This window comes from Acanthaster planci, linkage group LG14, assembly GCF_054643075.1.
Source record: "Acanthaster planci isolate LZ-2023a linkage group LG14, COTS_SCS, whole genome shotgun sequence".
Classification (NCBI taxonomy): Eukaryota; Metazoa; Echinodermata; class Asteroidea; order Valvatida; family Acanthasteridae; genus Acanthaster; species Acanthaster planci.
Genome location: NC_141790.1, coordinates 12,479,568 through 12,494,198, shown reverse-complemented (window position 1 = coordinate 12,494,198; position 14,631 = coordinate 12,479,568). Strand labels below are relative to the sequence as shown.

Here is a 14,631-nt window from a genome sequence, read left to right as displayed (position 1 = left end):
GAAGTCATTTTGTCTACATCATCAACTTGTCCTTTCAGACAAAATATATTTTCACACATATTGAGTGTCATATTTAGTCAGGAGAGAACTGCATAAATTTGGAGAAGGATTTCCACAGAGATTGGCCACCAATTGTTGGGCCAGCCCACTGCAGCACACTACAATTGAGAATGTCCCAACTGGAGTTGGGACTGATGCTGTAATTGGGGCGTAACACATGATGCGTCACTAAAGAATAACTCGGAAATTTAGGTCATGCTTGTGCCAGTTGAGGGGCTGCATTAACTCCTTTTTTCAACTGATCAACGAAAATGGTAACTATTGATTTTTGGTTGTCAGCATGCATAGACCATAATGGGGAGTTGGCGTAGACTAAATATTCAGAATTTTCTTTGCTAAAGTAAATGTCACTTTTAGCCTTTTAAACGTGTTACTGTTAGCACTTCATCCTGTCGGCTGTCACAACATTTTTAATGATTTTAATTGAAAATTGGGGTTTCCGTATATTTATGAAACTCTTTCCAGATATTGGATTGAAGCAGGGACATTTGGGGGATTTTTTTGGGACAGGTGTAATGCAGAGCAAACTGTGATGAGGTGATTAGGCCTATTTGTAGGGACAGAAATGGGATTTTTGAAGTTGCTCTATAACTAGCTTTATGACTGTGTTGTGTTGAAAGAGGGAATAATTCTGAGCACATTGATACCAATATGTATTGAATTTTCTGAAAATGGGCATTTTTCATTCTTTTTCTTAATGGAGATCATGGTTAAAGTAGTGCCACACTTTGTGTGTTTACAGCAGTAAACAAAATGATAAACAAACAAATTGAGTCACAGACAACATCTCTGTTGGTCATTTATTTTCAGCCGTTCTTTTTTGAATCAACAAAATTGTATGCACAGTGTATGTTGTACACATAAATCTATGTGTGGAATGTTACTTACAAATAGGGTTGCCATGGAAACGCGGCTATTTACGTTTTTCCTCAATTGGTTGTAATGAGCCCCAATTTTACAGTTCAAACTTCATAATATCAATGAAAAACTGATGAATCACCCTGACTTGAAATTGGATTAAAATTTGGATTACGATTAATGAGTTATTTACGACAGCATTTGTTTACTAATTTATAGTGTAGTAAACAATGTAGTAAACAAATTGAAGCTTCCATATCTTCGGATATGAAAATGCTAAACGGATCTTGTTTTCACTATATTCCAATAGATGAACATCTCTTTCCAATTTTAAGGATTCATAACAATTCTAAAGGTAGATTATTGGAGAAGGTTGCCATGGAAACAGACAAAACATTTTGTATAAAATAAGTTAATTTGCCTTATCTTTAGACATGAAAAGGCGAGAAAATTGCCATTTTCTTTATGTTACCCATATTTTTCTGTTTCCAGTGTTTAGATGTACAGTATTACTGAAAAGTATGTTTAAGCCTAATACTGGCAGTAACCAGTTGCCATGGAAACGATTAGTTCAGCTGAAATTTTCATCGTGATAGCGACAGCACAGTTTAAGAAATTCTAACTTCAGATCAGGGACCATTTTGAACAGTACATGTATGTACACAATGATATTGCATTTTTCTTGTCACATTAAACCCTCAACTGGATAAAACATTAGGAAGATAATAAAATCTTAAATCTAAAATCTTAAAGTCAAATTCTAGAATCTTTGAAGTTTGACATACTTCAATGTTTCTGTTCGGTTCAAATGAACCATCTATTTATTACCACACAGTAATTTAGTGCAGTTGGTTGCCCTGAAGTATGTATTAATACAGACAAAAGTTTGGGTAGCCAAGAGCATACATTAAGAGATTCAACGCATTTTCTAAAACGAATGAGTTTTGTTTCACATACATGTACATGTGTATTCAGGGCCATGAACTGTAACACAAAAGTAATGCATTGCTCTACGGATGACATGTAAATGAACAGTATGCATGTATTGAAATTGTTCTTAAAAGTTGTAAGGGTATCCTCAGCACTTTTTGAAACCATTTCTCTTAAACCTAAGACAAAGTTGTTATACTCTGCATCAGTAACTGTGTATGTCATGTAAACATCACGCTGTTTTGGCGTTTCATCTGTGGCCAGAGTTAAGTTTGGTTTGGTAGACAGATCACTCAATTGCTGCTGAGAAATCAATAATCGTTCGTCATTCATATTAGACACTGTTGTTCCACAAGGTAAAGAATCCGCGACCTTGCCAACTATGTCCAGGACAGTTTGAATGACAGGCCCAATGTTGTCAAAACTAACATGCAAAGACAGTAACTTGTATACACACAGTCTAGCTTTAGGTGTGTAACATGTATGACCTTTATCATTAGTGCCTGTTAAGTGAACCGTTTCTGAAGATTTTTCAACACATGGAGACCCTGGTTTGATTTGATCAAGCAATTGTGCATTAACATCCTTTACATCTGACAGTGTTTCTCTGAGCTTCCTATTTTCTTTTTCAAGTTCATGTATCTTAGACTCGCATTCCCAGTGATCATTACTATCAGACAATTTAGCATTTTTCACACTGCGTAACTCTGATGTCAAGTTCCGTTTCCTGGTCTTTTGTAGTTTCAGTTTACGATCTTTCTTATGTAACTTTGTAGTAAGCACACCTATTTTAACTTGTTGCTGCTTTATTGTTGCCTGATGACATAACTCCCTTCTTTTCTGTACCATTACTTTATGTGGTGATGGTCTGGATTGCTGCAACTTTTCATTTTCCTCTTTAAGTTTGTGAACATCCGTAGTCAAATTCTCACAGATCTCTCTCATGCCACAGATGTCTGAAGAAGTACATGTTCTAGCTTTTTTAGGACAATTTGGTTTAATTTTGGGAAGTGAATAAATCATTTCTTCCCAGTCACAGAATTTACTAGACCTTGCCTTAGACTTCACAAGCCCATGTCTCATTTTGATTAGATGTTGCCACTGAGATTGAATGGAGGCTTCATGGGGAATATTACACAATGGGGTGTCCAGCAATTTACTAAGCCACATTTTTACTTCAGACCATGTATGAGATCCAGATTTCTTCAGTTGAAAGAGTTGATAGATATGCTTATGATGAAGGTGGGTGGGTTTTTCAAGGAGATCTTCGCCTGCTTGTAGTTGATGGATGAGTTCACTTGAAAGTGCTTCTGCAGGACCAGGATTGGTTTCAATGTCACGACAGAGAAGAAAAGCTTTCTGAAAGTATGGAGAGGGAACTGTTGCTTCGATGGTCATGAAAATGTGGAAGAATTGTTGCAGAAGAGGAAGTTCTGTGGATTCTTCAGTTGGGACAGGGGAGAGGATACAGTGATGGGCAGCCAGCAAGGCTGCTTTCACTTGCTTGACAATTCAAAAATTTGAAAATGGTAAATTAAATAGAGGAGCTACAGTGTGCAAAAAAGACCAATTTTAATCACAATTTCCTGTTAAGGAAATGTGATCCCAGATAAACAGCCCCCTTACTCATTTATGCATGTCCTTAGACCGTACCGTGGCTTAGGTTTTCCCACCTCCATGCGCATAGACCTAATTCAAGTAACTTGGACTCAACAAATTGCCATTTTAAACATTTGGGTAATCTACAGAGTATTATGGTGTCTGTGGCGCCAATCAGCCAGCAGGGGTTACCAGCACAGATCTAAAGTTGAGCTGTAGTGCTGGTGCCCCTACTGGTCCATTACAGAGACCAGTTTTCAGAAGGCGTAAACTTCATCTATATTTTCATCATATAAAACTGCTTGTTCTGTTGTGAGACAAGAATTTATTAAAGGGTTCTCAAATAAATGCTCCAGCAGCTGTGAAACATAGAAAAAAGGTGTCCGTGAGTCCTTTGTCAATATGAGGAAGTTGCTGAAGTCTGCTGACATTACAGCCTGTACGGTACAGTATACATGTATGTTAGCATAATTATGGAACTACATGTACATGCTCGTAACCTTTGAACGCTCTTGCCAAATGTACTCAACTGATCTGTGCACCCAGCCAAGTCATAATACCTAAAGATGTATGTTTGCATAGGAAGTAAGGCACCAACAACTTACAGGTGTTCACCTGTTAACCTTTCAGTTTGGCTTTGTATTGTACATTTAGGTGAGTCTTTCAAAATCAATCAACCAAGCATTATTTGCATGTACATGTATATCTATTGCAGTCACATGAAGGAGCATTCCATATAAGGCTTGTGTTGACGTTCCATAACATCATTCGTCCAATCAGCAAGTGTCAAAATGACATCATGTCAGAATGACGTCATTTTCTAAATATTAGCATTTGGGCGTTGGCCTGCTCTCAGGTAGCATATATATGTGGTGTACTTACACACACACGTTCCACACATCGTAAAGAGAGCAACGTCGGTAAGTGTGTGAAACGGTAAAAGATATTTTCACAATCTGCTGATGTGATTATGGAGTATGATTTTATTTTCTTTTTTCTCCCATAATGACAGTCCAATTGAAGAACTGAATCTTTTACTTTATACTACATTTATATGTGATTTCACTTGGTTTTTTCCAGTGTTCTGGAAAGGAGCACTTTTACAAAGGAACAAAATTATTGTCTGCATATTGACCAATTGAGTTTGCTTTTCTCATTCTGTATAGAGTGGACCAGGACCACATAATCTTGACAGAGTACCAGACCAAGATGGCTACCTCATCATCAATGGGGATGGAGCAGTGATGGCAGTGAGTTTTAGTAGTATACAAGGTAGTAATGAAAAGTTAAGTTTAACCCTCAAAGAGCCAGGGGACCATAGAATCCCGCCCCTCCTTGATTTTGGCTGATAGCATCTCTGGGATTAATTCTGTGTGCTATTATTTATAACAATTTTTTCCAATGTCTTAGCCTCATTTTGACCCCAAATTTATGAAAATTGGACATGGCGTTCTCTTTCAGTGAAGAATTTTAGAAGGCAGGGGGAAGTATATGACCATCGACTTTGTACACACCATTGACTTGTACATGCACTTGTACATTGTACATACATCGTACAAAGGGTAGAGTGAATAGTTAATGAGTCATAATTATGCAAAAACTTAATTTGTTTACATGTAATTTCACATAGACGATTAGTATGTATGCCTCTATGACAAGGCCAAATTTCATTGAAATACATCATCCTATGGCTGAGATCTGAGGGGGGGTAGACCCCCCCTCGGCTGTGACAGGGCCAAAATACCCAGCTCTTTGAGGGTTAAGATATTTATATGTTGATGTCATGCAAAAAATTATTCTAAGAAAAATTCATTTCCTAGTTCCTTTAAGTTCGTCGGGCATTTTCATTAACCTTCTTGAATTCACCAAATTTCATAAAAAGTGCACTATGGCAGAGCAATTTTCAAGAAGCACGAAGTTCCATGTAAAATAATAACGGCCTCATGCATCTGTTTCAGTTTTACCAAACGCTCTGAAAACTTGAAAAGTGACCCACTTTTCCTAAACCAAAGCGAAGTAGATGATTGCAATGCTGGACGATTCCCCTCCCCTGCACTTACATGATTTTCATACTTTAAAACGATCCACAGTCAAAAAGCTTTTGTAGTTATGGGTAGAACTTTACATATGAATTTGTTGAGTATGCATTATTCATGGTATTCAGGTGCCTTTTACTTAGTTTGAATTGATGGCTTGCAGATTCGATTTTATTAGGATTCAAGTTAATGTTAATGATAAAATTGTTAAAAGTGAAGTTGGGAATTAAGTGATTCTTTGCAGTCTTCAGGTGATTTGGAGAATGATGAGAGATTAGCTGGAATCCTGATGAATATGGTTCGTCTAGCAAGCAGAATCAAAATTAATCCAGACAAACCAGAGACTTTCAAGAGACTGTCAGGTACATGTATGAAGTTATTTCACCAAGCTGTTTTGTGTGAAACTCTTCAATTCATGTGCGGTTTTAGTACCATCATCATCTTGACATACATGTAGAAAAGCTTAGAGCTTTTACATCTCCCACATTTCCTGTAGTGTTTAACCCCCAAACATGCTAAAGAGCCATTTTTTTAGTGTCTTACTCCTGACCTGAGACATATCCATGCTGTACCTTTTTGGCCTATTATCCTACCAGTACCCCCATCTTTATCCCATATTCTCCTCTGTTATCTCCCTCTTTGCGCATTTTCTTTTTCTCATCACACATTTTGTCCTTGTGTAGGGTTGGAAAGAAAGGCCCATTGGTGATAGTGCCTTCTTACACTTTTGTTTTATTCTCCTTGGCAGTCTTACACTGGCATAGTGTTCCTTGTGATTGTGTCTTTTCCTAGTTTCACACGATTCATATTTGTATATCATTTATATTACCTGTACATGTACATAATGTCTTTTTTTTATGCCAAATAAAGCATAATTAATTATACTGTAAAGCGTCAACCCTGTTGGATAAAGTATTATGTCATGATGGTCATTACCATTTACACTTATCTGTAAAGCTACACTTTCTGCAGTAATAAGATCAATGAAAATATGTTTGTACCCCCTGTTGTGAAAATTTGATACTTTGTGAAACAGCTTGTCCAAATTTAACAGGCTGTTGTCAAAATGTGTTGAACATGACACCCTCTAAGTCTCTCTCCATTTTTGAATTATGCTTAATTACTTTATTTTTGTTTTTCCCTATTTTCTTTTAGTTGTATTTGATGACTTCATGTACGTGGTGACCATATCTAGTAGCAAGGTTTATGTCAGCAAGCGACGTCACAATCCAAGGGAGGCTGTTATGGCTTAGTGCTGTTTCTAGATATTGCATTTCAATTAAAAGATGTAAACAATTGTGTATTTTTCATCAGTGCTAAAAATTACACTAACCTATGTCAGTTGGTGCATAGTGTTCCATTTCAGTCATTGAGTGCTACATGTATGTTTCTGTACATATAGGTTGGTTGTGAAACATTAACGGTAGGCCTATATCCCATTTTTGCTAGGGAGAATTCTAAATCCGTGAAAGTCCCAGACTGCAGTCAGACCATCTAGGCAGCATTTCATAGTCCAGACTTGTTCAAAATCCACCCAAACTTAGTATTGAACAGACAAAAATCCAAACTGAAGTAGTGCCATCTTGAAACTTCTTACATGTACCTGTACCATGGCAGGCGCTAAGGGGGAATTCGAGGAATGCCCTAAATGCAAAAAAAAAAACAACCCACTAGTGCTTCTACTGACTGATGGTGAAAGTCAATGTTACCTATGCCCTCTGTGTGCACATCAACATAACCATGATGAAACTAAACGTTTAGATGAGCAGATTATCTCTAGTGATCGTACTCAACTGGCAGATCAGCAGAGTTTGGAGCATGACCTGGAGCAGGTTCAGCGAACAAAAGTTCAAGAAAAGGCCAGAAGTGCGATTAGTATCATTATGAAACTGGGTGTACGAAAGCAGGATACAAATGAAATTGGAAAATTTCAACCAACCTGTAGTGACATCCAGGTGATTGAAGCTCTGGCTTCAGATATATGCCTACTGCTTCGAAACAGTTCACTTAGTCAGTTCCATTCGATTCTTTACCCCAAAAAGAGCACGGTGAGTGAGGAAAGGGAGTTAGATGGGTCACTGTTTGATTTGTCTGATTCCAAATTGACAAACAAACTTGAGTACCGTGACCAAAAAAAACGGGCCAACATGTTTGTAAAGGAACTTATAAAATGTAAGTCCAAAACGGTTTACCTCTTGGATGGTCATGGGCGAATGCTGTTGTCAATCATACATGCTATAAAAGAAAAAGGAGAAAACCTAGATAATCAACAGTTTGTAGTGGTTGACTGGGATGAAGAGTCACACAACTTTCATCAGCACTTTTTCCCCCGTTCAGTAAGATGTGAATGCAAAAATATCTTGGAGATAGATCTACAGAAGACTGACATGCTATACATGAATTTCTGTAGCATTCCTCCAAAGACTGATGATGTCTTTTTCAATAAAGAAGAAGTTTTGAAATGGCTATGGCAACGCATGAAAACAATGGAAAGTCCCATTATGATCTCAGCAATGATACGAGAAAACATCCAGGATTTAACAGCTGAACATGGACTTAGATGTCACCTCACACCAGCAGGTTTTCAAAAGTGCCTTGAAGACGAGTCACTCTTTCGTGCAACGGTCGTGTCTAAGCGTAACCTGTTTATGACATGGCTTGTCAAACCGAAATCATGTTTGGCTAAAAGACAGCCAGCCAATTTGAAGAGTGTGTTTGAAGATCTCTTGATTCCCTGGGATTGCAACTCTAAATTTCGTATTGATGCTTTGGTATATGTGGAATCTCAAGGATCAGATGAAAAGTATCGAATTGTAAGGCGAACGCCAGCTAGTGCGTATTTGCAGAGGGATGGAGATAAGGATGGGGAAGAGATTATGAAAAGGATAACCAGTATCAAGCTGGTAAATGATAATTAGGAGTGTTTTGACTGATCGCAGGGATGGGGCCAGTGATGTTGGTGAGGAAGCCAGTGGAAGGGATCATGGGTATGATGATCAGATCATGAGAAACCTGACTTGATCAAGAAGACACTTGCATTGAGGCACTACAGGAGCATGAAAAAGGGGTTCAGGATAAGGAAGGTACTAATAAAAAAGGTACCAAAATCTGTAAACAGTGCCCCAGCCAGAATGTTCTGAAATACATGTACATGCTTGTACATGTGTACGGGTCCTGAAGGCCTGCCAAACCAGCATCTCCTGGGCATGTTTTTCTCTTTTTAGCTGTTCCCAATTTCAATTGGGAACGGGTATTATAATCGTTAAAACGTTGTTTTTTTTCTTTTTTTATTCCGTTTTTCACTGTTTTTTTCTATAAGGCAATTATTTTAAGTCCAATCAATTTCAAACCTTGTATAGTAATTAACCATCATCAGAAGATGTGCCGCGAAACTTTTTGTATTCGTGACGTCATCGGGGGCGCATGACCTCAATTCAGATGTTCATTCTTTACAGTCTAATAACTAGTATACTATTTGACCAATTTCACTCAAATTTGATATGCACAGTCAGGGACGTGTTATAAATTAAAATTGATATCTTGAATTCTTGACCTCATGTGACTGCTACTTTTAGTTTGACCGGAAGTTGTATTTTCACAGACAAATCGTCATATCTCATGAACTTTACGTTCAATTGCAGTGATAATTTGTTTAATAATTTGTTTTTTGTTTTATATGCCACTTATGCAAGTATGCCATGATGACGTCATCAATTGATTTATTATTGATTTCCAATATTTATTTCAGCCCATTGACTTTGTACGCATTTTCCAGGCCCTATTTTGGTAACTTAGCAATATTCGATCGTCATTGAAGTTACAAGCGCTCCCCATAAAACGAAGATAATATGAAAATAATTCCGTCATGAAGTGATTTATTATGAAATTTTTAATGTTTAAATATTCCAGTAAATTCTGTTGGGTATAGTAGTCTTCAAATCAAATACTGATGTAGTCACTGTCGACATTGTATTTTTTCGAATACCGATATATCGCATTTTTCATATCGACATTATCGAAATGTCAAATGTTATTAATTTGGCATGGATTCTACTCTTTTGTTGCCTAAAAAAGGGGTGTGACACCTGATCAGCATGGGGACGTATTAAGTCGTGAACCCCAAACACGACGGGTAATGAAGTCAATGACAACACCAGACCCTTAACTTACAGATCCCACATGACATCTGCCGATGAATGTGAGAGTGGTTTTGGACTGTATGTCGCACAGTACAACATTCTAGTCACAGTTACATTTTTGCTCCAAAATGTCCAGGATAGTGCAACAGATGTCACCGATAGAGGTCCTGCACTCTCTATCTTAAATTTTATATACAGAATATCTCATATGTGTAATCAATTATTGTTACGTTAGAATTATCAAAGAATTATGTTTTTTAGACTGGCAGTGCATATTTATGGTTATGCAAATAAGGGTGGAGTTTGCAGACCGATGTCAATGGAGAATACACTCTTTAAGGCCCTATATTTTCTGAAGTAGATGTCTGATCGGGTTTAAATCTTGCAGATATCTTCAAAAGTGAGGGCTTTAGAGGAATATTGACCTGATGTGATGATGACGTCATGAGGAAACAAACCACATGATACTAAAGGTGCACTTTCTCTACAAGGAACTTAGGCAATTAGTTTCAGTCCGATCAATTTCAAACTTGGTATAGTAATTAACCATCATCAGAAGATGAGCCCCGAAACCCTTTGTATTGTGACCTCATCAGGAGTCACGTGACCGCAATTCAAAGTTCATTCTTTACAGTATAATAACTAGTAAACTGTTGGACTGATTTAACTCAAATTTGGTATGCACATGGTGGGGGACGTGTTATAGATGAAAATTGATATCTTGATTGACCTCATGTGACCTCTACTTCTGGTTTGACCGGAAGTTGTATTTTAACACACAAATCGTCATATCTCATGCACTATACGTTCAATTGCAGTGATAATTTGTTTTTAGTTATACATGCCACTTTGGCAATTATTTTTTATCCAGTTCATTGCAAACTTATGATACTCACTGACAGTCATCAAAAGACAATAAAACACATTTTGCGAACAGCTATGTGTTTATTCACAAACACCACCTCTAGTTTCTTTTTATTGTGAACTATGTTTAATATCAAAATTACAATGTACATGTACGAAGATGGAAACCAGTAAAGGACTGTAGTCCTTGGCAACACATATCCATGGTTCTTGATTGGATGGGCATATTTTTGTCAATATTTCAATGCACAGTGATTTTTCTGATAAGTGAAAACCTGGCATATGCACTTGAATGAATACATTTTGGACAGTGCTTCCAAATGTCAAATTATGTTGAGCCGCACTGGTACCCCACCCGCAAGATTTGGGAACCTGGGGCAACCTGGACAGTCCTCAATCCTTTTGCAGTTAGAATGTTGAAGAGTGTTAGAGTTGATGATGTATAAAGATTTAGACTTACTATTGATTAAAATGACTGTCAATGACGGATTGTATTTCTGTCAGTGGTCACAGGTGTATATTAGAATTTGCATTACATCACAGTTTCCTATTATAACTGTACTACCTGTATACATATGTATGCCTATGAACATGTATTACCTTATATGTTCATGTACCTGGTATACTGTTTTAATACATGCCCATTTATTTGCACTAAGTAAAATTATGATGTGTTTATTATGTACTTTTTACAAATGAGTCAATTGGTTGATATCAACTCAATTTAATCATCCCTGGTCATCACATCATGAAAACAGATCTGATGCAAGAGTTCCAAGATAGGAATGATCTATTGTAGCAAGAAGATATTTTCACTGATCAGTAATAAAAAGCAGCTGTGATAACCCTGTTCAGCATTTGGTTGATTAGAAGTTAACCAGGATGCCTATGTGAACAAACATACACATGCTTTTTTAACTTCAATGAAATTTGTATATTTTTAACAAATAACAATCAAAACTGTTAGTCAAATATCATTTGAGAGTGTGAACTCTGTGTATTGTAACTGCAAGTGTAAATCTATGTATACACTCAGCTTCTCAGTTATGAAGTATGTGTAACTGATTCATTTGTGAAGATACTGGTAATCTTAGGATTGCTTAGATGCAACATCTATGTGTGCAGATCCAATGGGCGTGTGAGGTTTTGATGCCACTATATTATCTTGACATAACTTTAGAAGTAGATTGCAGCTATGCTTTAAAGAGTTCACATGGCTGTAAAATTTGGCAATGTGACCCAAACCAGGATTTAAAATTGACTATAATCTGGTAAGTGATTCTTTTGGATAACGAAACCTAAAACCAAAGATCCCAATGGCCTTAACAGACACCAGTGAAGATTACAATTAGGTTTTCCTCATTGTCTTTTGCAATATAAATCATTGTACTGGTCACTCCTCTTTGGGATTATTACGGTTTCACCATTCTTTGGTCACCTTCTGGGTTTTCCTTTCCTTACTCCACTTTCTGTTTTTCCTTGCTCTTTCAACCCCCTCAACCTTGCATCCCAAGCCCTCCCTCTTCCTTCCTAATGCTGTGGCTATGTAAATATACTTTTGGAATACAGTTTTATTTAGTGGAATTTCTACATTACTATTAATAAAAATGTCATAAAGGAGATACTTTAGCTTACTCGTGCGATACACAAATAAGAACAGAAAAAGAATCTGGTATATCACTATAAAGATGTGCATTCTTTTATTACATCAAGTATAAATCTACATGTATATACAGTGAATCAATTAAAAACGGGTTGATGGCTAGTGTATTTTGTGAAAATAGTCTTTGCAGCCAGAATTGACATTGGTTAAGTTAAAAAGGTGTCCAAGCTTTGATTTTAACATCTCCCAGTGTGACCTATCCAAATTCACTCCTGCTGATAGGAAACAAATGCTTTTCAAGCTGTCCAGGTTTGATCTCCATCCCAACCTTGTTTGTCATTGTAAAGATCAAAGTAGCAAGTGTTTTCAAGATTGGATCCAAACCCCTACATAAGTTTCTATTCACATATGAATTTTATCTATACAGATTTGGTCACATTTGAGAAGAGACAATTTATTAAAGTACCATGGCTGCTGTTAATTATCATAATTGTACTAATTGTACAAAGGCTTTACGCAAGTTACAAATAAATAGCGAATATGTTAAACAAACTTAGATCAGTTGTAAGAATGTTCAATAAATTGAACAAATCATCCTATTTTATACTGTGAACTGCCATTTATTTATTTATTGTCCACCATTCCTATAATTTATAGATTTTAGGATTTTTTTCACCAGAAATGGCATGTACGATTACTGTTTTGTTTGCTCACCTGTACTCATTGCAAGTATGCTTCAAAAGACCCTTGAACATAAAAGACAAAGACAAGGAATAGTCTTCTGTCAAGAAGTAAATGTTATCAAGCCTGTGTAACTTCGGATGACTACTCTAGACTTAATCTAAAAACTTTTTCCTCCCTCTGATAAAGTATTGCACACATGTTGACAGATGATTAGAACTACTTTGCATAAATGAAATATCTTTCAATAAGAAGTACATTGCACAATGGCATTAGTGTCACCTTGGTCTTGAAAGTAAGGCTATGTTATCCGTGATCACTTTCCTGGAAATGCAGCTTTTCCAAGGGCTGTGATTCAGTCTCCCTCCAACAGACCAATCCATTAAGACAGATACATAGCAAGTTGCCTCCCTTAATCATCAACGTCACACAACATGACACAGACATGCCACATTGTAAGTAAATGCAAGCATGGTAGACATCCGACAGGTGACTGCAACATACTGTCTGTGACAGGTGGAAACATCACAGACTAGAGAAGGGCTCAATGGACAGGTCTAGTGCTGGCAAACCTTAGTGTGTATGCCGAAGTCTGAGCTACAGCCAGCTGAAACAATATCTATGAGAAGTGACTGTGGCTGCTATCCAGTGGCTTTATCCACTGGTGCACATACTGTTCATAACCACAGCCAATACTTAAAGATTCAGCCTGCCCTCATTAGCCTCACTGTGATGTACATTAGTAAAAAGCACACATACATTAGTGAAATATACACTTTTATAACCAGAAAATTAAATCCATATCTTATCACTTCAGCTAAATATTCAAAGCACTGACATTCTTGGCAAGATCAACAGATTCATGTGTTACATTTAAAATTTGTAACTACATGTAGTGTCTTAAAAATAGAGGCAATTCGTTACATTCAAAGTTAATATCTCAATCTGCATATTGCAATGTTCTTTAATTTTTCGTGCCACTACCTTCACCAAAACAAAGATTTTCAAAGCTTAGCCTTAAGTAACATGGGTTCCAATCCAACAAGTCAGTTAACTAAATATGGGTTCCATATACAGACATCATTAATTTCCCCTTGCAGCAATTTAGTAGCCATCAGAGAGTGATAGCATGCCCTAAAAAGTCAGAGTTAGGAGTGAAAGTAAGAAAGCATTTACTTCAAAAATACGTAGAATTTTTCAGACCAGTCTCATAGGGTTTGTGCACAAGGTGTCAAGTGATGTCCACGTATGGAATTCTTTCCCAGAATACATACTCTAGATCTTGATCATTAGGACACCCTCCACCATCTTGAAAGCTTAAGAGTCTCTGAAATTCCATATTTTTCAGAACCTTGAAATACTGTGAAAATAAAAACTTGCATAACTTTCATTGCACGCTCCCGTACATGTATATACATATATCAATATTTTACAAAAACTTGCTTTTACAGCCTTAATTTTTTTCAATGTTGTGTCATTTTTAAAGAAACCGTGCTTTGATTTTTGAAGAGCGGAGCGGGGATATTTAGACAATAAAGTCTTGTTTTTTTCGCGTTCTGTCGTTCTGGTTATGCCCCAACTATAGATCAGTCCCAACTACAGTATTGTGACCGCCCCAACTATTGCATGCACAGATTAATAACAGGAGTTCAGTGTGTACGCATCGGCGTGATTTCCCGGATTTCCGAACGCGAGAATTGCATGTACCAAAGTCATTTTGTCTACATTATCAACTTGTCCTTTCAGAGAAAAAAATATTTTCACAAAGATTGAATATCATACTTAGTCAGGAGTGAACTGCATAAATTTGGAGAAGGATTTCCACAGAGATTGGCCGCCAATAGTTGGGCCAGCCCAACTG

The 14,631-nt window shown here is 37.0% G+C and overlaps 2 protein-coding genes across 3 annotated transcripts; one reads left to right on the top strand and one right to left on the bottom strand.

Annotated features, from left to right (window-relative positions):
* Positions 1-197: 197 nt before the first annotated feature.
* Positions 198-10,684, top strand: LOC147796864 (ragulator complex protein LAMTOR4-like). Of its 2 annotated transcripts, none has more exons than XM_087145908.1 (4): positions 198-314; positions 4,614-4,697; positions 5,728-5,845; positions 6,639-10,684. In XM_087145908.1, exons 1-4 carry the CDS (start codon positions 312-314, stop codon positions 6,734-6,736), a joined length of 303 nt encoding a protein of 100 aa, XP_087002034.1. In that variant the 5' UTR covers positions 198-311; the 3' UTR covers positions 6,737-10,684. The 2 variants fall into 2 exon arrangements, with proteins under 2 accessions (XP_087002034.1, XP_087002035.1); XM_087145909.1 differs by lacking the exon at positions 198-314 and adding an exon at positions 4,306-4,367.
* On the bottom strand, positions 916-4,250 carry LOC147796865 (uncharacterized). The gene has a single exon (XM_087145906.1). It carries the CDS (start codon positions 3,244-3,246, stop codon positions 1,723-1,725), a length of 1,524 nt encoding a protein of 507 aa, XP_087002032.1. The 5' UTR covers positions 3,247-4,250; the 3' UTR covers positions 916-1,722.
* Positions 10,685-14,631: the final 3,947 nt, after the last annotated feature.

What these genes read in the sequence shown, in the direction of transcription:
- LOC147796864 (XM_087145908.1), top strand. An exon ending in GGGATGGAGCAGTGATGGCA is followed by an intron (nt 4,698 to 5,727) that starts GTGAGTTTTAGT and finishes GATTCTTTGCAG; the next exon opens with TCTTCAGGTGATTTGGAGAA. An exon ending in GACTTTCAAGAGACTGTCAG is followed by an intron (nt 5,846 to 6,638) that starts GTACATGTATGA and finishes ATTTTCTTTTAG; the next exon opens with TTGTATTTGATGACTTCATG.
- LOC147796865 (XM_087145906.1), bottom strand. Translation starts at nt 3,246, where the DNA reads ATGACCATCGAAGCAACAGTTCCCTCTCCATACTTTCAGAAAGCTTTT.